The sequence below is a fragment of the Arvicola amphibius genome, chromosome 9, assembly GCF_903992535.2.
Source record: "Arvicola amphibius chromosome 9, mArvAmp1.2, whole genome shotgun sequence".
In the NCBI taxonomy this organism is placed as follows: Eukaryota; Metazoa; Chordata; class Mammalia; order Rodentia; family Cricetidae; genus Arvicola; species Arvicola amphibius.
The window spans coordinates 119440129-119463627 of record NC_052055.2 but is presented as its reverse complement, the minus strand read 5'-3'; the positions used below and the strand labels follow the sequence as shown (position 1 = coordinate 119463627).

The 23499-nt window shown below is 44.8% G+C and overlaps 1 protein-coding gene across 1 annotated transcript; it reads right to left on the bottom strand.

The window, feature by feature from the left end:
* Positions 1-1875: 1875 nt before the first annotated feature.
* Glo1 (glyoxalase I) lies at positions 1876-22686 on the bottom strand. The gene is made up of 6 exons (XM_038341937.1): positions 22505-22686; positions 14364-14446; positions 9085-9225; positions 7238-7305; positions 6227-6316; positions 1876-3201 (listed from the first exon to the last, which is right to left on the bottom strand). The coding sequence occupies exons 1-6, from the start codon at positions 22586-22588 to the stop codon at positions 3113-3115; spliced, it is 555 nt and encodes a 184-aa protein (XP_038197865.1). The 5' UTR covers positions 22589-22686; the 3' UTR covers positions 1876-3112.
* Between the last annotated feature and the right edge of the window lie 813 nt (positions 22687-23499).

Below are 23499 nucleotides of genomic sequence, written 5' to 3'. Positions count from 1 at the left end.
ATCCACATGGGCCGCCAGATGAAGAAGGATGCTAAAAAGAAATCCCACACTAGCTCAGAATTGAGAATAATAGTTATTTATTTAGGGGTAGACTCACAGATCACAATTCTCTGCACAAACAGGGAACAGGAAACGAATCACGCTGCCGTAAGGGAGGACAGACATGCACTTTACGTCAGCATATATAGTACAAGAGGCCATGCCCAAGTGGGTGGGTAACTTATAGGCTACTGGCTGTAGGAATTTCTACAGCACTCCCCAAAATAACATTTGGAAATGTCTTAGAGTTTCTATTGTTGTGAAGAGACACTAGGACCATGGCAACTCTCATAAAGGCAAACATTTACTTGGAGATAGCTTAGTTTCAGAAGTTTAGTCCATTATATTCAAGGCGAGACATGATGGCATGCAGGCAGACATGGTGCTAGAGGTCAGGGTTCTGTATCTTGATCTGCAGGCAGCAGGAAGTGAACTGTGATACTGGGCATAGCTTGAACATACAAAACCTCAAAGCCTATCTCCATAGCAACACACTTCCTCCAACAAGGCCACACCTTCTAGTATTGCCACTTTCTACGGCCAAGCATTTAAACACACAAGTCTATGGGGCCAACCTATTCAAACCACCACAGATGAGTTCTTCGCATGGTAATTAAGTTATGGTGGAGCCCTCCAGAATGGGCTGAGTATCTGGAAAAGACAGACGTGAGCTAATTTCTTCCATGTCTACAAGCCAGGAAGAGAACCCTTGCCAGACACTGGCTGCATCTGCTGCTCCCTTCTTCTTGGATGGTTCAGCCTCCTGAAGCATAAAAAATGTTTACGCTACTTAGTCTATGTTTTTTTGTTATAGCAGCATATTATGACCTACAATTATACAGTTTAGTCAAAATGCTGCATTGGGAAGCCACAAGTGAGTCTTTAACCACTGGCTCTTTATTTAAGCCACTTGCAGTAAGAGTCCCAGCATGCATGCAGGTCTGCGGAAGACCAGCACTCTCCATGACTGTGCTACAATATTGCTGTCTCAGCGTGGAACAGCAGCAGCTTCCTGAGCTGCAGTCCGTTCTCGCCATCACCACTTCCCAGGCAAACATGTCTGAAAGTGCATCGTTTGAATTCCTGCCAAGGCCTGGCCACATACATTTTTTTCAGTGCATTAGTAATGAACTTAAGAAATAACGGTTATCTTTTGGAAAGACTCACTTAGCAAGTACAGAAGTCTTTTTCTCCCTGGAAATAAGGTTGAAATTGTTAGATGAATTCGGTAGGTTTCCCATTTGGTGATCTTAGTACTAATCATTCGAAACTGATCCTCCTAACTGCCTGTGACCAACCTTTTGATATCTGGGGTCTTTCTCTTGGACTTAAAATTCCCTAAAATCATATATATATATATATATATATATATATATATATATATATATATATATATATATGAGAGAGAGAAAGAGAGGTTTCTTTGTGTAGCCCTGGCTGTCCTAGAACTTGCTTTGTAGACTAGGCTAACCTTGAACTCACAGATTTGTCTGCCTCTGCCACTTGAATGCTTGGATTAAAGGTGTAAGCAACCACTGTTGTTTCTGTATTTTTCTTTCCTACATGTCATTAGCCATAGAAACTGTCTGGTTTACAGTCTGCCCAGAATCATGTGTACCCTTGGCTCAGCATGCAGACTCAGCATGCATTTACCTAACTTTCAGTCTGCACAGAACCATGCATACCCTTGGCTCAGCATGCAGACTCAGCATGCATTTACCTGACTTTCAGTCTGCACAGAACCATGCATACCCTTGGCTCAGCATGCAGGTTCACTGTGCATTTACAAGACCTCCTCTTCAAGGCCTTTTATAAGAAAGAACTTGTCACACAGAATTTTACATATTAAACAGCGTTTTATTTCTGTCTGTGATTTGTTTAAACTGCTCACATTAATCCATTCCATCCCCAAAAGAAACAAAGCGCTTCTAGCAGTGTAACACTTGACATCACCCGTCCAGACATCTGCCACTACACCGCAGAAAACTTCAATGCAGTTTGACCTCAAATTGGGTTTTATCCTGCAGGCCATAAGTTTTCAAAACTGCCTCTTAGAAATCCCTCGTCAGTCAGTCAGCAGGGTAGACCATTGAGCGAACTCGTGATATCTGAGCTATCACTGGAAATAATTTATCCTAAGTGAATTTATGAAGACCCTGGGTGGGGAAGACTCATGTGAGCCTAACTTACAAAGAATGTCACCTAGATCAGCCTTGTGCTAAGATTTCTATGCTTCTTCCACTGTAGTCAAGATTGAGAGCAAAGGCACAAAGCCAAGCTCACCGCAAGTTTCCCAGCAGAAGACTAGCGCAGGAGCTACAGCGAGGCGTAATCCAGGCACCAAAATGATGACCCAATCAGGTTAGCGCGTATGCTCTGCTCTCTCACACGGTAACTGCAGTCTGCACTCACATGAAGCATGCTGCTGCCTAGCCACTGTCTAAGTACCCAGTAAAATAATCCCTTCCTTCTCCACATTCCTACAAAAGTAAAGTTAGTCCTTGAACCTCAAAAGTAATATATATATATTTTAGTATTTCTGCCAGTGTCCTTGTCAGCACGATTCAGAACTGCTCTCGAGTGCCTTCTCGTTTGTAAAGTAAGCACTATGCTGTTTGAAGCACACACGAAGCTTCATTTCTGTTCAGTACTCTTTACTTTCCATTATGAAGAGTCATTTCTGAAGAATTGAAACCCCAGAAGGTAACAGCCCCCCAACAGAAAAAGAAACATTTAAAACAAAATTTTAAATGATAGATCAAAACCAGACTTGAGTAGTATTGAAGAGACAGGCGGGAGCAGACGTGGTCTCCGGAGGAAATCGTTCTAATTATTATCTAAAAAGTAAAGTCACATAACTTTGTCAAAGTCATAAGATAAACTGGTACTTGAAAATTAGGTTGACTAAATAGAGGAGGGGAGATTTAAAAAGAAAAAGCCCACTGAAATAGGATAATGAGAGGGATTTCAGAGCGGCAGGAGCTGCGGCACAGATCCATCAGTTCTAGATGCTTCTGGGGCCTCAGCATCTTCTCTTACGCTGCTTCTTGTCCCCACCGTCTCCAACAGAGAACTAAACAATCTCTGCTATTTTGTTAGGATTCAGAATTTCAATCCAGTAGCCGTCAGGATCTTGAATGAATGCCAGACCTTTCATTTTACCTGTATAATGAAAACTTCTCATTACTAGAAAGGAACATTAAAAATCAAACACATTTTCATTACAATTTTAATCTGCATTTGAATGAGACACACTGTTGATAGCTTTCATTCTAGAAAGCTTGTGTTGTAATGGTACCACGGTTATCCTAATGCTAGAATGACCTTCCAGAAGGAGCTGAAAACAGTCCTGCTAAGTATCAGGTCCTTGCCTCACCTTGAGGCTACCATACCACCAATCACAGAAATTATTTAAGAAGGAAAAGAAGATAGAGGTATGCTCAAGGGAACAGATAATGTGGCCTCTTCACACAACCAAGACACCAGAGGCTTGGGTCGCGTAAACCCTATTAAACAATACACTAGGCAACCCAAGCCCTGTCAATCACACTGTGACTCCCGGGGTTTGTAACCAGATGGAGCTGTTTACTCAGATGTATAAATGTGGCCTGAGAAATTAATTTATGTGGGAACTAAGATGCTGAACTCATCTGACTCTCGCGTCTGCCTCCTGACCCCAAGGTCACGGAATACAAATCAGGGTGAAGGAGAAAGGGTAAAACACAGCTAAGCAATCTCCAGGGCTGTGGCTGAGGAGGAATGGGTGAGGATGCAGGTGACCATTCCCTGATCCATACAGAAAGTAGTTTGGAGTCAGAACACAAGTTCTGAATTTATGGCTGTGGGAGAATAAACAGGGTGTTTGCTTCTGCCTCCCCAAGGCAAGCAACACCCACCCTGGCACTTGGGAGGGGCTCAGCTGCTGATTGCCAGATGTCCTCAAGAGTGAAGGGGAACACAGTTTGTCTAACGAGGACGCTAAGACTGAACCAGCTGGCCTTCCTTATGTCCCCACACATCCAGGGCCAAGCACGACAACCTCAGGTGTGTCTCCTACTAACACTGCTTTGCCCTGAGTGGGGAAGCCTCTAAGCACAAGAGCTGTCATTTTCAGTACCCAGGAAACTCAGCCCAGGACTCATCAGCCTGTCTTCCTGAGATCACTAGATCTCTAGGGACAATTCTCTTCTGCCAGTCATGTGGCCTGGTGGATTACAACAGCTTACAGTTGTTGGGAAAAACAGCTCAGAAGCCAAACTAACATAATCTAGGAACATAATTATATGGCTTATAGATTCGAATTCAACATGAACTATTAGAACAATGAGTGGACAAAGGGTTATTAAGGCGTGTGAGAGCACTATCAAGTATTGCCAATGTGAACTACGACTAAGAAAATGTTAGGGAGCTAAGAAATGAGGCCAGAAACAAAGCCTCCAGCAGAGAGCGGGACTGACAGGAAATGGCTAAAGCATTTGCTGTACAATCATGAGGCCTGAAGTCTGGATTCCCAGAACCCCCCTGAGAAGGCAGCAGGTGGGCAAGCCTGGTGGCTACCTGTAACCCCAGTGTGAGGGCTGGAGCTGGGCTCTCCAGGAAACTCACCCTGCCTTATTAAATAAAGTGGAGAGTATTCAAGGAAGATGCTCACTGTCAACTGAGGCCTACACACAGGCACACACTCCACATACAGACACATACAAAGGGAAAAAAGATGGAAAAATAAGAATAGACACATGTGAGGGAAAAGTAGGTGGTAAACCAGAAAGCTCTCAGAAATAAATAAAATAAAATAAAATAAAATTATAAAATAATAAAGAGGAGATAGTGACAGCATTCTCAAGGACACTGTATGCACAATGACAGTACAGGAGTGTTTTCAGGGGTGAAGGAAAACGAGCCGAGGATTCCCACCAGAACTCACCCATATGTACCTGGTTCCCATGCATGTGTCTCAGAGGCCTAGCCTCACAAAACCTCAGAACATAGTCCTGCTAAGACAGGGAAATCCGAAAGATGCTTCAAGAGAGAAATAGAGGGAAGATGTTCCGAACACTGTACTACGTTATTTTTGAAAAAAATGTGAAGGCCAAAAGAAAAGGAAGGAAGGAAGGAAGGAAGGAAGGAAGGAAGGAAGGAAGGAAGGAAGGAAGGAAGGAAGGAAGGAAGGAAGGAAGGAAGGAAGGAAGGAAGGGAAAAAAAGAAAAATCACTAACCCAGTCTAGGTGACAGCAGCTGATTTGAGTAGAGGGAAAGAAAGGCCATTCACTTACTGAGGGAATCCCATAGTACATGTTTTCCTTCAAACAATTTTACTAAACTGTCTTGTTTATTTTTCTCTGGGTTTTTGTTATGTGTTTGGTTGGTTGGTTTTGGGCTTTTTTTTTTTTCTTTCTTTTTTTTTTGGTTTGTTTGGATGGTTGGTTTTTGGTGCTGGGCAGAACCTATGACCCAGTGCATGCTAGGGTGAGGGCTCTACCAATGAACTACTGACTGCTTAAGCTCGTGAAATGTCTCAAACTGTGGTGACACACTATAATGTCAGTAACTAGGAGGATGAAAAAAGAGAATCCTAAGTTCCTGGGCAGCCTGGCTACACGGCAAGAACCTATTTTCAAAGTTAAAAAGAAATTTTAAAAAATTAAGAAGGTAAGAATAGATCTAAGAATAATAATAATGTTACACATAAATCCAACAGAATTCAGTTATATGCTATTTCAAGACATATACCCAAAGCATAGTATATACAATTGTATAAAAGAATGAAAAATATCAGTTATTCACTAAAGTAAACTGACAAAGTTATACTGACAACAAAATAAACTTCAGAGAATTTATTTAGGAGCAACTACCTACACCCTAAAATCCTGAAAGCTGGAAGCCAATGAGAGAAAATAGCAGGGCTAGGGAAGGGAAGGCAAGGTCCCATGGCTCTCCAGGTCCTGTGTCCTGGTGAAGCCACCAGTTCTTTCTGGTCTCTTAAGAGAGCCAGGTATTCTCTTCGCACTCCTTTGCTCCTAGGACTACTGAAAAGAGCTTCCTGTTACTTGCATCCAATCAGCATGGCTCCAAGAGCCCTCAGACATATTAACCAATCACAGTTGTGGTGCAGAGCAGACCAATTACAGTGCACTTAGTGAGGGGCAGGCTGGCCAATCACAGCTATGGTGAGGGTGGGTTGACTCACCATCATCAGGTTTCTTCACAAACTTGACCCCAAGTTCTTCAAACCTTTTACAGGCACTGTAGACATCAGGAACAGCAATCCCAATGTGACCTTTGGTGATACCATTCCCCCAAAAACAAAGCACAGAAGAAATGATTGTAAGAGTGCACCCACGTGCTGCAAATGGTTTCCAAAACTTACTCCAAAACACAAGGCCTTTGGAAACAGAGCTAAATAGGTTCAAAATCTATATACTAGAGGGCCAGTAGCTGTCTGACTGGCTAGTTATAGTCAAATAGTTGTTGTGAATTGTTATTTGAAATAAACCAATACTGACTAATGCATACTTCAATCTGTTTGGATAATCTATACCCGAAAGGTTATCATTTACTCCTGTTTAATAGATTAACTGTAGACATTCACTACATTTCCCAACTCAAGCTTCAATTCTGCCATCATGACAAGACACATATTTTTAGATTTATTTTATTGTATATGCACTACGTGTGCTCCGGATACCCACAGAGGTCAGAAGAGGGCATCAGATCCCCTGGAACTGGAATTATAGATGGTTGTAAACCACAACGTAGGAGCTGGGAATCAAGGCCAGGTCCTCTACAAGAACAGCAAGTGTTCTTAACACTGAACCAGCTCTTCAGCCCTTGACAAGACACTGCTAGAAAATGGGATTATTATTAACCATGTTCATCATTGTTTTTAATTGAACACTCTCCTAGAAGGAGAGGGAGGGCAGCTTAGAACGCTCGCCTGGCGTGTGTAAGGCTGTGGACTCTATTCCTAGCCCTACAATAAAGCTTACTGGAAACATAATACTGTGACAATGTTTGGACCAATACTGAAATTAGATAGCTGCTGAATAAGATCTGCAGCAAATAAAAATAATCATATCCCTAATAAATTAATTATATTTGAAAATTAGGTCATTTGTGTCTTAAGTTTACTGTAGCATAAATATGTATACCTCATAAAATCATGAAAACCCAGAGACACCATACAATGGAGCAAACATACCAAATCCCCGAGGGTCTGAGTTGCCGTTGTGGTAACTCTGGGTCTCATCGTCTTCGGTGCCCCAGTTGCTGCAGAGGAAAGGACTGTGTTAGCAGGCTGTAAGTGTCAACCTGAGGGACTTAGCACCAACCTGAAGACACACCTCAGGGTGTATCCTCGAGTAAATTTCCAAAAAAAAAAAAAAAAGACCCACAGCCAACAGGGCTAACACCTTCCAGCTGTCCTGCATCTGTTGCTGTTGCTGTTACTCTCAGCTGATAACAGACTGACTCCAGCTTGTTGGCCTTCCAGGGATCTCCAAGGCCTTCCATGCCAGTGTAGGACTGCTGAGGCATCCAGCTTTGTGGATGGAGCAGCTACAGGGTTCTCTGCTTCTCTAGTGTTCAGAGAGCCATTGTTGGGACTACCCAACCCCTACCATGTAAACCAATTTAATAAATTTCCTTTTATATCTACATTCTATTGGTTCTGTTCTTCTAGAGGAGGCTTGCATAAGATAGTAACTTGCAGTTCTGACCTTAGAATAGCCTATGAAAAGGGATCTCTCCGAAGGCTTACTCTGTATGCATGCTACTTTACTGCAAATACTGATTTTTTTCACCTGCAGGAAGGACAAGCTGGCAAAGAAGATTCTAAGCAGGTTTAGAAGATGGTCGAACCAGGCACCCAGATAAGAGCAAGAATAAAAGCTGCAGCAACTATCATTTTCTGCACTAAGTTCCAGATGTGTCATCAAGCATCAAACAGCTCCATGGACCAGATTTGAGCATTTCCATTCTGGAGATGAGACAGTTGGCCACTTAAGGAAGTTAAGTGTTTCTGAATCAAAGGATACATACTAACACAGAAAGAAATGGGGAGTCCTTTAATTCTGTACTTTTAAATGGTGAGGTTATAAAAGCACTTAAAATTTGAATGTTGGGGCTGGGCAATGGTGGCACCTGCTTTTAATTTCAGCACTCGAGAGGAAGAGGCAGGCAGAGCTCTGTGAGTTTGTGGCCAGTCTGGTCTACAGAGCAAGTTTCAGGACAGCCTCCAAAGCTACACAGAGAACCCCGCCTCAAAAAAAAACAAAAGAAAAAAAACAAAACAAACAAACAAAAAATTATTACAAAATGATATGCTGGTTATTTAAAAGGACTATATTCTATAACATTTCTGGATCAAAAACAGCACAATAAAAGGACAAAAATATGACTATCAGAAGATTTTAGGAGAATCTGTAAGTTATAAAATTAATAATCTATAGTTTGGCAAATATCTTGCCAATTCAGGGTCTTATAGTCTCTAAAAGAAAAATGTTCTCTCTGTCCTAAAGAAACCATAAGAATAACACGAAGACCCAAATATTTAAAAATAGCCGGGCGGTGGTGGCTCACGCCTTTAATCCCAGCACTCGGGAGGCAGAGGCAGGCGGATCTCTGTGAGTTCAAGACCAGCCTGGTCTACAAGAGCTAGCTCCAGGACAGGCTCTAAAGCTGCAGAGAAACACTGTCTCAAAAAAAAAAAAAAAAAAAAAATATATATATATATATATATATATTTAAAAATAATAAAAATATTAAATTGATTTAGGGGGCTGGAGACATGGCTCAGTGGCCGGAAGCACTGGCTGCTCTTCCAGAGGACCGGGGTTCAATTCCCAGAACCCACACGGCAGCTCATAACTTACTGTAACTTTCTGGGGATCCAACACTTTAACAGACATACGTGCAAGCAAAACATGAAGGCACATGAAATTTACATATGTATAACTTGACTTAGACTGGAAACCACGCAAAAAGAGATTCTTTAAAAATACCTTACGAAAAATTAGGATCTATAAAGAGACAAAGACTTATACGCACTGTGTCAACTCAAGCGTGGCTTTTCTGGAAAACGTCCAAGCTGTTCTCTCACTTTTGTCTTTAGGGATGTCATTCTTATCCTCGTAAGCCAAGAAATAAAGGGAAAATTTCATCGAAGGAAAATCAAGCTTTTGGAGTAGCCTGAAATTAAAAGCCATAGTCATTTATAATAGCGAAGGCTGGTAGTAAACTTAACATAATATTTAAGTTCTACCAGGAATAAGGGCCATATGCAATGTAGTTACTTTGGTGAGAAAACCGTGGGCAAAAATTAGTGGGAAAAAAGATCTCATTTATAGCTCCATCTATAAAGTGCTTGCCGTGTAAATATACGTATGTATAAGTGGGTCCCCAGAACCCACGTAAAAAGCCAGGAGTGATGATGTGCGCTGGCAATAGTCACATCGGGAAGGCAGAGACAGGCACACCCCAGGGGCCTGCTGATCAGCAAGTTTAGCAGGTGCCAAAGTGGTCGGTTCCTCAGAAACAGCACCCAAAGTTGACCTCTGGCCTTTATACATGGTATGTCCCCTCTAGTGCACATGTAAATACACACACACACAAAATAAAATGAAGTTCTGAGAGCCAAGGAAGCATTGCATCAAAGTGTCAAGTGGGTGAAGTCTTGAGGGAATGTGTATTGTTGACACAAGCAAGGCCATGTCAAGGACCAATGCTCAGAGTGGGAAGAGGCTCCCCAACACACCCCTAGGCTCAGACACACGGAAAAGCCTTCCTCTAGGCCAAGTGATGACAATGCTCACAGTGTATGCAAAAGTTAGCAGCTACAGCTTGCTCCTGCAGGATGCCTGAGACTGCTGCCTCCAGACACCTCCTACCGAGACCAGCCCACCCTTGCACTGCCGTAATAAACACACAGGTAGCTGGGACCACGCAGAGGGCTCAGATAGACCACCTGACCCCAGCTTTTCCGTGCCCACGTAGCAGTTTCTTTAGTGTCTGTCCCCTCCTCACCCCTTTGCCACCCCTAGTCCAGGTTCCTGTACCGAGCTGTGAGGGGCGAGGTTCTGTAATTCATCTATTCTTTCTCTTTGTTTTATTGTTTTGTGAGACACACCCAAATGTTGCGGGAGCTCCTTCTGCTCCTTTAGCCAATAGCCGCTGAGATACCAGCCCATTGGGGCGTGGTCTCTCTTTTTAAAAATGTGGCCACTTTTCTCCGCTCTTTTTCTGGCTTTTGGCTCCGCTTCTGACGACTAGGCTCCCTTTCTGATTGCGCAGAGGGCTGTTGTCTGGGACGGTGATCTGTAAGTTTTTTTCCCTTTAAATAAATAACCATTTTATTAATCATAATTTTAAACTGGTGTGGGATTGTTTGTGATTTACACCATCATCTGGCGCCCAACGTTTGGTTTTAGGACCCCTCCTTTCCCCGCTCGGCTGCCTGCCGGTTATTCTGAAAATTTTACCATCATTTGCTTTCATGGGACCCCCTAAAAAGAACGTCGCCCCCATGTCAGCTAAAAACAATCTTAGAGGACGACGCCCCCTCTCCCAACAGAGTTTGCCCTCTGGTTTAGGGACATCATTTAGTAGTTGATATAGGATTGAGGGGATGGGGGAGGTATTATATGGACTCAGGGGTGTTTATAAAAAAAAAGGGGGGGGGAATTACCTGGTTTGATGGGATGATTGGTATTTGTGAATTATTGTTATTAAAAAATTACATTGGTGTTGATTCTTGTATATTGAACATTGTATGTGAGTATGCTTCTACCTCTATTATATGAGAGTATGCTTCTAACTCTGTTTAAAACAATTGTCATATTGAGATATTTATCATATTACAATGTACATTTCTACCTCTGATATTATTTGTATAATGACATTGTTTACGTTTGGGGATATTGTCCTCATTTATTGCACAGTTGTTTATTGTCTTAGTCTTTAAGTTAGATAGGTATTAAAAATTATATAGATCAGTAGTCATCTATGTTTGTCATTTATAATTAGACTAATCAGGTTCGTTAGATAGAGATTATACTCAAAATAGATAATCTTCAACCTCTTCAAAGAGCTGTAAAAAATGGCCTTTAATTTAACTCAGAGTTCCATGGTAGACAAATAATTTGGTAGTGAGACACAATTGCTCCTGGCAACACCAATCTATTCCCGAGAAAATGTTGAACACCAAAGACACTCCACGTGGAGCCTTTCTTCTTGGCAGAACTGGCCTTTGGGCAAAGAAATGCCCATACCTCAACCACTGACAGATACAAAACATCCATAAATGGATAAAATAGGACTGTCATATCCTGCCAAGACAGGGTAAGATAGTTCTAAAAAGTTTCTTGCCTTTAAAAATGGTATGTCAGTTACGTTAGGCCTTAGCCAAAGTTGGTTGCTTCAACGCTACAAACGTGACTTTGGGTGATTGTCCAGGTAGCTAGTTGTCTCTGTGATTTGTTACATGTTTTAGAAGTTGTTTAAATGCACTTCCTAATTACTCAGGTAACTTTATTTTCCTTCTCAGATCTTCAATGGGGTTAAAGACTATATAAATGTAGTTACTTTCCTCTCATGACTTGGCCAAGTTATTTATTATACAAGACTTAAGCTAGTTAAAATAGGATATCTATGCTTATTGTATATAATTTCATAGTAGGTTTAAAACTCTCTTACTTAAAAGGGGGAGGTGTTGCGGGAGCTCCTTCTGCTCCTTTAGCCAATAGCCGCTGAGATACCAGCCCATTGGGGCGTGGTCTCTCTTTTTAAAAATGCGGCCACTTCCCTCCACTCTCTCTCTGGCTTCCGGCTCCGCTTCTGACGACTAGGCTCCCTTCCTGATTGCGCAGAGGGCTGTTGTCTGGGACGGTGATCTGTAAGTTTTTTCCCCTTTAAATAAATAACCATTCTATTAATCATAATTCCAAACTGGTGTGGGATTGTTTGTGATTTACACCATCACCCAAACGCACTAGAAAGTGCCAATTCACCCATCCCCTGCTTCAGCCTCCCAAGTGCTCCACTTGCAAGGATGACTCAGCAAATTATCTCTCAATTATTCAAATTTAGTGAAATTCAGCTAGCATCACAGTGCTTATCTATAAGCAGGGAAAGATGTTTTTGGTTTGGGTTTCAGTGAACAACACCTTTTCCTGCCATTCTTTCGGTTAAAGACATCTACTGCTCTTCAAAAAGCACCCGGGAAGGAAATGGAGGCCAGGTGGCAGGAGAGAAGGGCAGATTGATATCACAGACAAGCGGATGTGTACAATAGGAGGGCCAAAGTCTCAAATACTGCAGAAAGGTGAGACAGGATTAAGACTGAGAAAAGGTCACATGACGTGGGAAGGCTCTGTGGGAGCGGCTTCAACATGGCCAGGCAGTTGAGGCAGGGCTGGGAGGAAGGAGGGAGTCAAGCAAGAGAGCAGGCAGCAGAACCTCGTAGACCGGCTGCAGAGAGAGTGACCATGGACAAACGAGGGTGCAGAGGGCAAGAAAGTCTCCTCCAAAGACTTCGGAAGTTTGTTTGTAGGTGGAAGGGAGAAAGTGGGTGGGGCAAGGAGAGACTTGATGCAAAGGGTGAAGGAGCCCTGAGGCTCTAAAAAGTGACAGTTTATCAGTAGGTTTAAAAGAACGTTAGATCGCAGGCAAGCAGAGCAATACACATAATACAGAGGGTTAATTATGCTCAAAGATGATTCTGTTCATAATCAAGGGCAAGTACTTGAAGCCTAGCAAAATGTCTGTGTGTGTGCACAAACGCGTGTGCACAGACATGGACATATATACGGAGCGTACTGCGCATGTAGAGGTAAGAGGTTGACACAGGGTATCCTCAACTGCTCTCCACTGTCTTTCAGTCACCCTCAACCCCAGAGACTGTGTCAGTAAGTGACCCCTTCTGGCCTGCAATTGCTAAAGTGGCTAAGATGGCAGGAGATCCACCTGCCTCTGCCTCTGCCAAGTACAAGGACGGCCTTAGAATCTTTGTGGCTCCAGCAAGAGGCCTGCAGGTGCAACGGGACTGCAGGTGCAACGGGCCTGGAGGTGCACATCACCACACCCAACACTTTTATATGGGTTCTGGGAGACTAAAATCTCCATGTGGTCATGGCAAGCACTTTATCAACTGAGCCATCCCCCTGCACCCAAAGCAAAGTTTCCAGAGTTCTGCTTTAATCTTTTATCTACTTATCCCTGTTATCACTATACCTGGACCACTGGATGTAGGCTCTACCTGGGAACTATTTAAAACCAAAGGTCAACCTGCTTATGGTTTCAGCTCTGCCAACTGTGGGGTCACAAAGCAGAAACTTCCTTTCTTCACGTGTAGGAGGAGGACACATGCTGCCTGCAAGGCCTGCTGAGAAGGCACAAGGGAGTAACAGGGTTGGTGCCTGGCCAATGGTAGGTGTCCAGGCATTCGTTTTCTCTCTGCCCTTTAAATACACTGTACACACGAGAAAGCCACTTTTATGGGAAAGAATCACAAGAATTTAAGAGCAGTTTGGGGGGAAGGACCCAGAGAAGGAAGCCATTCCTCTTCGTTTTGTATTTTTCAGAACTGGCCACATTTTCTAACCATACATTATTCAGATGTATTACTTGGGCAGGTCTCTTAAAACCTGTGGAAGTAAATGAAAAGCAGTAAATTAAAGATTTCACTTAATTATGTGTGCCATCAAAAACCTCAAGGCATTTGAGGAAACGAACCAAGAAAAGTCAAATGATCAGTTATACCCCAATAAAGCCAATAGAAAAGAATACAGCACACCAAAATGTTGAAAGAGTTGCAAACCCGTGGCTACTACCCACCCTTTTAGCAAGAGAAAATGCAGCCTCTAAAACCGGAACCAGGGGCCGGCTATAAATAAAGCCATTCTTTTTCTTGATAATGCATCCTGCGATTCATGTTTCAGAAGCAAACAGAGCTAGAAGCAGTCCAAGCATGTCAAGGGTCTGAACACAAGAATGACCTAGCTGGCCAGCTCTCGGGCAGAAGGGAGTCTGCAGAAAATGAAAGCACATGGGCCTCCTGTTGCCCTTGTGCCTTGACCAGTCCTGATACAAATGGAACCTAACCAAAGTGCTGTCTAGTCGGGCCTCCTTGTAGGCTTCTCAACCAAAGACTTTCTGTTACGAAAAAAGAAAAGAAAAGAAATAATAATATTTCTGAGAGGAAGGAAGCACGTGCCATGGCATTGCTATGGAGGACAGGGGAACTTCAGGGGGAGGCAGTTCTCTGCTTCTACTCCTGAGCCATCTTCTCTAACGCTGAGGTTTTCAACACTAAGGCACCAAGAAATACTTACGTCAGTCCAAGAATCCTAGTGTAGAAATCCAGGGACTTCTTAGGATCCTTAATTCTTAGCATGGTTTGCTGCATTAGGAAGTCCTAAGGGGAGACAACGGTGTAGGTTCAGTCTCTAACTTTCCACACTGCGGTGTTCACTGTGCTCTCAACCAGCCCAGCATTGTAAAGCAAACAGAAAACGAGAAAGGCAGCCCCATCCTCAGCCTCAACAGTAGCTCCCTCGAACAGTTCCCACGCCCACCGCTCCACTACGCCCGCCCACTGCTCAGCTCTCTGCCAAGTGCAGTTGAGTTGCAGGCTTCTGGGTGGGGCAGCTGCGAGCCAGCGACTTACCATTCCAGGAATGCCCTTCAACAGTGATTTGGAAAACCTGGCTTTCTGAGTCACTGGGGATTGGTGGTTGTCTTGGTTTCATTTTGGGTTCCAGTGGCATTATCTCATATAGCCCACCGTGGCCTCAAACTTGCTGTGTCACCAACTGGCCCCTGCTTGACCCTCTGGCCTTCACAGGCAAGTCCTGAGGTTATGGGCAAGAGCCACCAGCACCCCGCTTTGGCGAGACAATTAGGAAATTAAATGACTGACCGCCACATCACCCCCGCACCTCCCCACCCCAGCAAGGTGGCAGAAAACAATTTTTTTTTGCTGGCACTTCCCCACTCCATGAGGCTTCCGGTGAATCTACCTTCCAAATAGACTACTAATGAGTGCATCCTTTCTCTACCTTGATTTTGTGCAACCAAAACTAATTTTATTTGGCATAACAAAGAATCCAACCTCTATAATACCCCCCCCACACACACACACACACAAGGTCTCATGCAGCTCTGACTAGCCTGGAACTCTCTAAGCAAATCGGAGATAGCCTTAAACTCACAGAGATCAGCCTGACTTCTCCAAAGTGCAGGAATTAAAGGTATGGGCTACTATACAATACCTGGCTCTGTATCTCTCTCTGTATCTCTATCTCTCTCTGTATCTCTCTCTGTCTGTCTCTGTCTCTGTCTCTCTCTCTCTGTCTCTCTCTCTCTCTCTCTCTCTCTCTCTCTCTCTTTCTCTCTCTCTCTCTCCCTCCCTCCCTCCCTCTCTCCCAGTCAGGGTTTCTTTGGCTGTCCTGGAACTTGTAGCCTCAAACTCAGAGATCCACCTGCCCCTTCCTCCAGAATGCTGGGATTAAAAGCCTGCTCCACCATTTGCCCATCTTTTTTGGTCTGTTTTGGTTTGTTTGTTTTTTTTTTTTCTCCCAGAGCTGAGGACTGAACCCAAGGCCTTAAGCACTCTACCACAGAGCTAAATCTTGAGCATATTAATCAAAGTGGGAATCCCCACCATAAATATAGGTGGGACTATTCCATGGGACTAGGTCCTGGACTGCACAAAAAAGAAAGCTAGCTAAGCACAAACAGTCCCCATTCTCTGATTCTTGGCTGTGGCTATAATGTGACCAGCCACTTCAAGCTCCTTCCACCACGACCTCTCCACCATAATGGCGTATAACTTGAACTGCAAATCAAACTAAGTTCTTTTCCCCAAGTAGCTTTATCACAATGAGAAAAGTAGTCCCTTCGTCCACTGTGAAGATTTGTCGCTGAGACTGGTTTAATAAAGAAGCTGACTGGTCAACAGATGAAAAGGATGAGATTAGGCAGGAGAGCCAGACTAGGAGAATGCTGGAAAGAAGGGTGGAGTCTGAAGTAGCCAACCAGACACAGAGGGAGCAGGAGATGGATGTGCCATGTTGATAAAGGTACCACCACATGGCAGTGTGTAAATAACAAATATGGGTTAACTGAAAATGTAAGAGTGAGTTAGTAATGAGCCTGAGCTATTGGCCGAGCATTTATAATTTATATTAAGCCTCTGAGTGCCTATCTGAGAGCAGCTGCAGGACAGGAAAACTCACTCCACCCACAAGTAATGCCCCGGCTAAACAGCCTCTTCCCCCAAACTTACCACATATAAAACGCAAATACACTATTCATTGTCTATCATGAAGAAGTAAGAGCACTTAAATTCATTGTTCATCCTAAAATAGGGCCACGTAAGATACCAAGATGGACAATCCCTGTGGGACCCAGGCCCTTAAGGGAAATGGAAACGGAATGTTCTCCACTTTCTCAGAAGTATGCTAACCCCTCGGAACAGAACAGCTTGCCCACAGCCTCCTGCTAACAGCCCAGGGCTCCCCCCTCCCCACCAATAAAACTTTGCTTACTGCAGTCCCTTTTGCCTATGAGAATTCCTTTGTCCTTAACACTCTCCTGTCCAATTAAAAGCACCCTGTAAAACCGCAAACTCATTTTTGGCGGTGCTGCATTCCTTTCTCCTGGGGACAGCCAGGCAGTTCATACCCTGAACTGAGCATCAGTGTGGCTCTCGCGGTCTGCTCCTCTCACTGTGCCACACGAACCCAAGGAAAAGGCTCGAGATTCCATTTTTCTGGACCTACGCAGCCTTTTCAAATCCAGAGCCGCCCTCCCCTTTGTCAATCAGGTAAGAGAGCAATGAATGGCTTACCGACCAGACACTGACCACCTAGCTCTATCCTCTGAATACGGCCATAAAGACACTACAAAGTCACTCTGACTACAGCGAAATGAGAAGAAAGAAAAAAAAAACAATTTCAGACCTTTTTACAAAGCAGCAAGAACACTTTCGTGCCAGATGCTGGTCTAAGCAGAGACTAAAACAAGATGCTCAAACTATAGCAGGCATCTCCCTCTCCCAACAAATGTGCCTGCTGCTTCCCTATCAATTACTGGGCTTGCGTGTGGGGAGGCCAAGTCCACTGAGATGCTGATGGTGCTCTTTCAGGCCACACAGCGGTAATCTCAAAGGCTGTCCTTGGCAGGCCTCATCAGCGAAAGCCAACCTCCCACACTAGGCTGGTGATTCGCCACTACAGCCCCTGGGAGGAGGGAAGGCTGGCAGCTCCCGTCAGCTCTGAACAGGGTCCAGGTTATTTCATCAAGCATTAACTTAGGTTCTACCATAAGGGACTCTGAGAATGGAATCAACTAACCAGATGGCCTTAAAATAGAGACTGGGGTTGGAGAGACAGCTCAGCAGTTAAGGGCATGGAACTGCTCTTGCAGAGGATCTGGTTTCAGTTCCCAGCACCCCACACTGGGGTGCTCACAACTCCAGCTCCAAGGAATCCAACACCCTTTCTGGCCTCCACAGGCACTTACACTTACAATGTGCACACCCACACACAGACATGCTGACACATACTTAAAATAATATCTTGGGAAAAAAAATGGGGGGGGGGGGCGGGTAAACCAGCCTCAGTTGCGTAGGTGGTTCATGCAATGACACCTTAAAAGCACCAGAAGACAGAAGAGTTGGCACATGGCGGATATGGTGAGAAGGGGTGCGACTGCAGGGATGTGAGAACGAGTAAACTGTAGGGGCTGCCTGAGAGCCTGACCATCACCCCTATTTAGGCCACTGGCAACCGGTAAGAAAACAGGGGTGTCGGTCCAACCTCTGAGAGGAAATGAGATGAGACAACAGCCAGAGCAGGAAGCAGATGCCTCTCTGGAGCCTCCAGTAAGGATGGAAGCTCCGCCCATACCCTGAGTTTAAGCCAGTGGGAAGCTCGTCAGACCTCTCTCTATACAGCTGTGAGGTCATACACTGCTTGTGTATATGTAGCCTGTCCTTGTGCAATGTATGTCCATGCCTGTGGGGGCCAGAGGACAACTCCAGATGCTGCTAGAAACTGTCCACCTGGGGCTCCCAGAGCAGGCTTGGCTGGCTGGTCAGAGAGCTCCAGGGATCCACCTACCTCTGCCTCCTCACTGCTGGGCTTACAATGCACAGCACAGGCCTGGCCTTTTTGTTTGTGTTTTTTTTTTTTTTTTTTTTTTTTCCCCAAGGGTCCTGGGAATTGAACTCAGGTCTCCCAAGCTGCACCCAACATTATTGCTCTTCTTTTCAGTATCACAAGGCATTCCTTTTCTCATGCACAGGGAGGGAAAACACACATATATGAGAGGAATTGTCTGTTTATTTATTTACTCTAAGCTGGCAATAACATGGCTCTACAATTGTGGCACTGAGAGTCGTTACTTTCCTCAAACCTCTGCTTCCACACCTCTGGGATGAAGATAATCAGTTTATGGCTGAACTGCAGTATAAATTCAGTAATGTATTAAAGTACGTAGCACAGGACTGGAGAGATGGCTCAGTGGTAAAGAGCACTGGCTGCTCTTTCTGAGGACCTGGGTTCAATTCCCAGCAACCTCAAGGCAGCTCACAACTGTCTGTAACTCCAGTTCCAGGGGTTCTGACACCTCACACAGACATACATGCAGGCAAAACACCCAGAAATGTACTTAACAGAATGCTGTGCCCAGAGCAAAGCACTTTGTCTTTCGGCAACTGCTACAAACAAAGCCAGGGGTTCCATTACACTACTGGTTTTGGTTACCAAATCTTCATTCCCCAGACCAACCCTCTAACCTCAACTCTGGACTCCCACCCCTGGCCGCCTCACCACATCCGCTTGTGCCAGAGAATCAAAAGCACCGCAGCTCAAACAGAGGAGAGAGAGAGAATGCCCCAGCCACTCCTCGTTAGGCCGAGAGAGACACGCGGGAAGTCTTCCCTGGTTCTTTCTTCATAGTCTCCTCAATTCAATGCTATCAACCTGAAGTGAACTGAACAGGTTAAGAGCCAAGCCAAGCCTGCTTAACCCTCCCGGGAACCCTCCTTCTAGCCTGCCTAATAACTACTGCCTAGCTTAAGCCCTCCCCGGTTCCAACCCGACTGCTCTCTGCTTCTTGCAGGTTTTTACTCAAGAGCAATTTGGAGTGATAGTTCCACAATCAAAATCCTGGGTTTAAGAAAAGAAATATCAATCGTGGATTTGTTGTGGCTTCCTGACGCCTTGGGGCTAAACATCCACAAGGTCTGACATTTGTTTGCTGTTCAGCAACAGCTTCGTCACTGCCCCTTACAGTGCTGGGTCCAATCATTCTCTATGCCAAATGCTTATCGCTGGAGAAAGAGGCATGTCCTCCCAACAAATATATACTGACTTCCATTACAAACATGCATAATATACTAGTATAACTCTGGCCTCAGGATGTATCTCAGTGTCAGGGCACATATGTGCTTAGCAAGTCCAAAGTTCTGGGTTACACATAAACACATACTCCAAACTCACCAGGGAGGATGAGAAAAACAAACAAGAGTTTTCAAATTTTGAGTACTCCAATGACTGTTTTGTGTTCCCACCCCTCCATTCTCTACCTACATTATATAATATATATAAAATAATAATAATGTGCCTACTATATATAATGTAGGCTTTACACACACACACACACACACACACACACACACACACACACTCATAACCTAACCTTCTTAGACATGACATTCAGGCTTCTCTCTTCATGACTTGTCTCCAATAGACCAGGCTAGTCTTCTCTACCAAGGCTTCATGTGACTCCCGCACCCTTCTGCCACCCTACTGATATTATATTTTGCTAAGATGTCTCCTTCCCTTCTCCTGGAATCTCCCGTGTGACTCCCTGGATATGAGAACCCCATTCACACAATTGTGGTTCTACCACCACCTTCTGTTTAATGCATTCCTTGACTCTCACAGCTGGATACTACCCTGAGCTCAGAGATCTGCCTGCCTTTGCCTCCTGAGCACTGGCATTAGAGGTGTGCGCCACCATGGCTAGCTCTCCGAGTCATCTTTATGTTCCTTTTGACGGGCCCCAGGAACCCAGCCAAGATGGGAGTAATCAAGGATGTGAGGATTCCATTGCAGGGCTCCAGATCCCACACACCCCACTGCTTCAACCTTTGAAAACTATGACAGTTCATCTCCCGTGACAACATGAAACTGGACTTAGAATCGCCTAAAGCTTGACACCCTGAATATGGGTGGCACCGTCTCACAGACTAGGCTTTCAAGCTGAATAAAAGGTAGGAAGCCAGCCAGCTACACGCACAGAATCATCTCACTCAACGTCCCAACTGCAAACAATGTCATGAGCTCTACCTCACACTTCCGCTGACACAAGCTAGTGCCTCCCTTGCCCCATGTCTTCCCATTGTCACAGAATGCACCCTTGAACTGTGAACAGAAGTCAGTCTCTCCTTGCTCTTTAGAGGTGTTTGGTCACAGCAGTGACAAATACACATGGGATGCTTTGGAATGCCAAGAGCCCATTCATCCAAAATCTGAAGAGTTGGTGTGTGTTTGGCGAAGGACGAAGTTCTCACTTATGCCGGTGTTGCCGCCCACCCAAAAGCATCTATTGTGTTCCTTGCAGTTAGTATACAATCCAGCTAAATCTCCTTCATTGAAGGCTTTCCCCCTCCCCTCCACAAGTTCTACAGTTACAGTCTGGATTATCTCAGAAGCAGAGAGGAGGGGGTAGAGGCTGAGAACGTGGACTCCTCCCTAGGCAAGTCACTCAGTACCTGTGTCTAAATCTACTTATTTGTACAACGGAGACAATTCTCCCTTCCTCAGAGAGTTGTTATGAATGAGCTTAAACACATTGGTTCAGGGCCTAGAACACTCAACACACACCGGGTACAGGGCAACATCAGTTTGGGGCCTAGCACACTCAACACACACCGGGTCCAGGGCAACATCAGTTCGGGGCCTAGCACACTCAACACACACCAGGTACAGGGCAACATCAGTTAGGGGCCTAGCACACTAAGCACACACCAGATACAGAGCAACATCAGATCAGGGCCTAACACACACACACCAGGTACTGGGCAACTCATTTTACATCTCCACATACTTAGTTGTATTTTGGCCCATGACTAAAAATGCCTAATCTCAAAAGATAATTTCAAATCAAGAGACATTTGGAGAATGTGGAATGTAAATCAAGGTACAAAAAGTACATTTTGGGCTGGAGAGATGGCTCAGCGGTTAAGAGCACTGGCTGCTCTTCCAGAGGTCCTGAGTTCAATTCCCAGCAAATCACATGGTGGCTCATAACTGTCTATGGGATCCAAAGCCCTCTTCTGAGGCGCAGATGTACAAGCAAACAAGACATAGATAAAATACATTTTAAAAAAAAGTTAGAAAAAAATTAAATGCAAACTAAGGTACGTGTAAGTGGAAGGTGTGGAAAGGTGTGTGGTGTGTATTCTTTCTTTCTTTCCTGCCTTAATTTTCTGGTGACTAAGATCTTTCCTCAGTACACACCTTGTTCTAGTCAAAGGCTTTGGCAATTACAGTACGACTCACTCTCGCTGCCCTTAAGGCAAAGAACAAGCAGGGACCAAAGTCCTTCGCCTTCTAGCTGCCCTCCTAGAGGTCTGCGTAAAGCTCGTGTTCAGTCATTGGGGGATTTACAAATGATACACCTAAATGAGTATATGCAAAGGTGTTTACTGACACAGACGACTACACAGGACTAAATTCCTCCGTCAGCCACAATGCAGAGACAGTGAGGTACTTTTGGAGGTGGCTGCTTGGACCTCCCAGACCAGGGTACCACACCTGAATGAGTTTTAGCCGACTGTAAGTACAGTCATGCTACGTGAAAGCTTTCTCATGCCACAGATTATGCCCCTACTAGGTTGTAACTGCAAAATAAAAGGGCCAGAAGGTGGCCTGAGAGTCCCTTCAGACCGAAGTCCTGTAGTTTCTCCACCAGACTCACAGGGACAGAAGTGTGGTCTTGTGCAACAGCAAATGCGGTTAAATCAATTTGGAGGAGTGAAAGCCGGACTCACGGCGACTACAGAGAGTGAGTGCGGCTGGGAGGGACCAGTTATAGACAGGGCCCTTAACTATGGGAGTCCAGAAACTGTCCCTCCAAAGGACCATGGCGTCCGACCAAGGGACAACTACACACACAGATATGGAATCTGACCCAGATTTGGCCTGGCTTCAAGACACCGTGCAAAAATAAACAAATTAAAGCACATGGGATCAGATGTTTTGAAATAACTTTCTGAAGAAGGGGATACCTCTGCCCCCTCCCCCCCCCCCCGCACTGTCTACTCCAACAGCCTCTCCCTTCCTAGCTCACTCCACTGCGCTTTAAGCCGGAGGACCGTAGCTGCCGCCGATAGCGTTAGGATTCGGCCCAGAGTCCCAGGTCTGCTCCGGCAGCCAAAGGAGGAGGCCCTGTCGCCCACCTTGGTGCTGGGGTCCGGGTCGGAGCAGCAGCCGAGGGCGGCCTCATCCGTGAGGCCGCTGGACGCAGGCTGTGGCTCTACCATGGTCGCCCTGGAGGATCACCCACGAGCTCTGCCAACAAACCAGCGGACCACACGCTTCGCAAAGACCGAAGGCCGCCTTTGCAAAAGACTGAGTGACCGGCCAAGGAGCGGGCGGCCGCGGCTCTCAGCCAATCGTGGTGCACACGGTTGTTGGCTTTCTGCTGATTGGATCCCAGTGACCCAAGTTTAGTGTGGCGAAACTACAATTCCCAGGATGCCATTGCGGGCCATGGCGGCAACTCTTTAAAAACATCTTGTGACACTCCATCCGCGCCTTGGGTGTTACTCAGTGACCTGATTTTGTTTGTATTTAATTGCAAAAATTGAATAACCACCCATCCCTCAGGGTGACAACGTCGTATAAAATTGCAGCCTGGTGGAAGTTATTGCTTTTAGAATAATGAGAGTTTGAACTGGGTGTTAGTCTTTTTTTTTTTTTTAATTGTGCAAGAGTCTGAAGTTTATTCTCTCAGTTGGATCAGCCAGGATAACTGAAAACAATTCCATTTATTTATTTATTATTTTTAAAAGAGCAATGTTGTGGGAGCTCCTTCCGCTCCTTCAGCCAATAGCTGCTGAGATACCACAACAGAGCAACTACGTTTAAGCATTGCTTTCACTATTGACCCCAGGAGTTTGGGTTAGTAACTGATCTTCACAGAGCCTCCTTATAAAATTTGGAATTTAGCCTGGCAGTGGTGGTGCACGCTTTTAATCTCAGCACTAGGGAGGCAGAGGCAGGCAGATCTCTGAGTTCGAGGCCAGCCCGGGTATACAAGAGCTAGTTCCAGGACAGGCTCCAAAGCTTCAGAGAAACCCTGTCTCAAAAAACAACAACAACAAAAAGAATTTGGAATTTGTTGAGAATTGAATGAGATGTAATTCATGGTTTGACTATGCAGTACAGACAA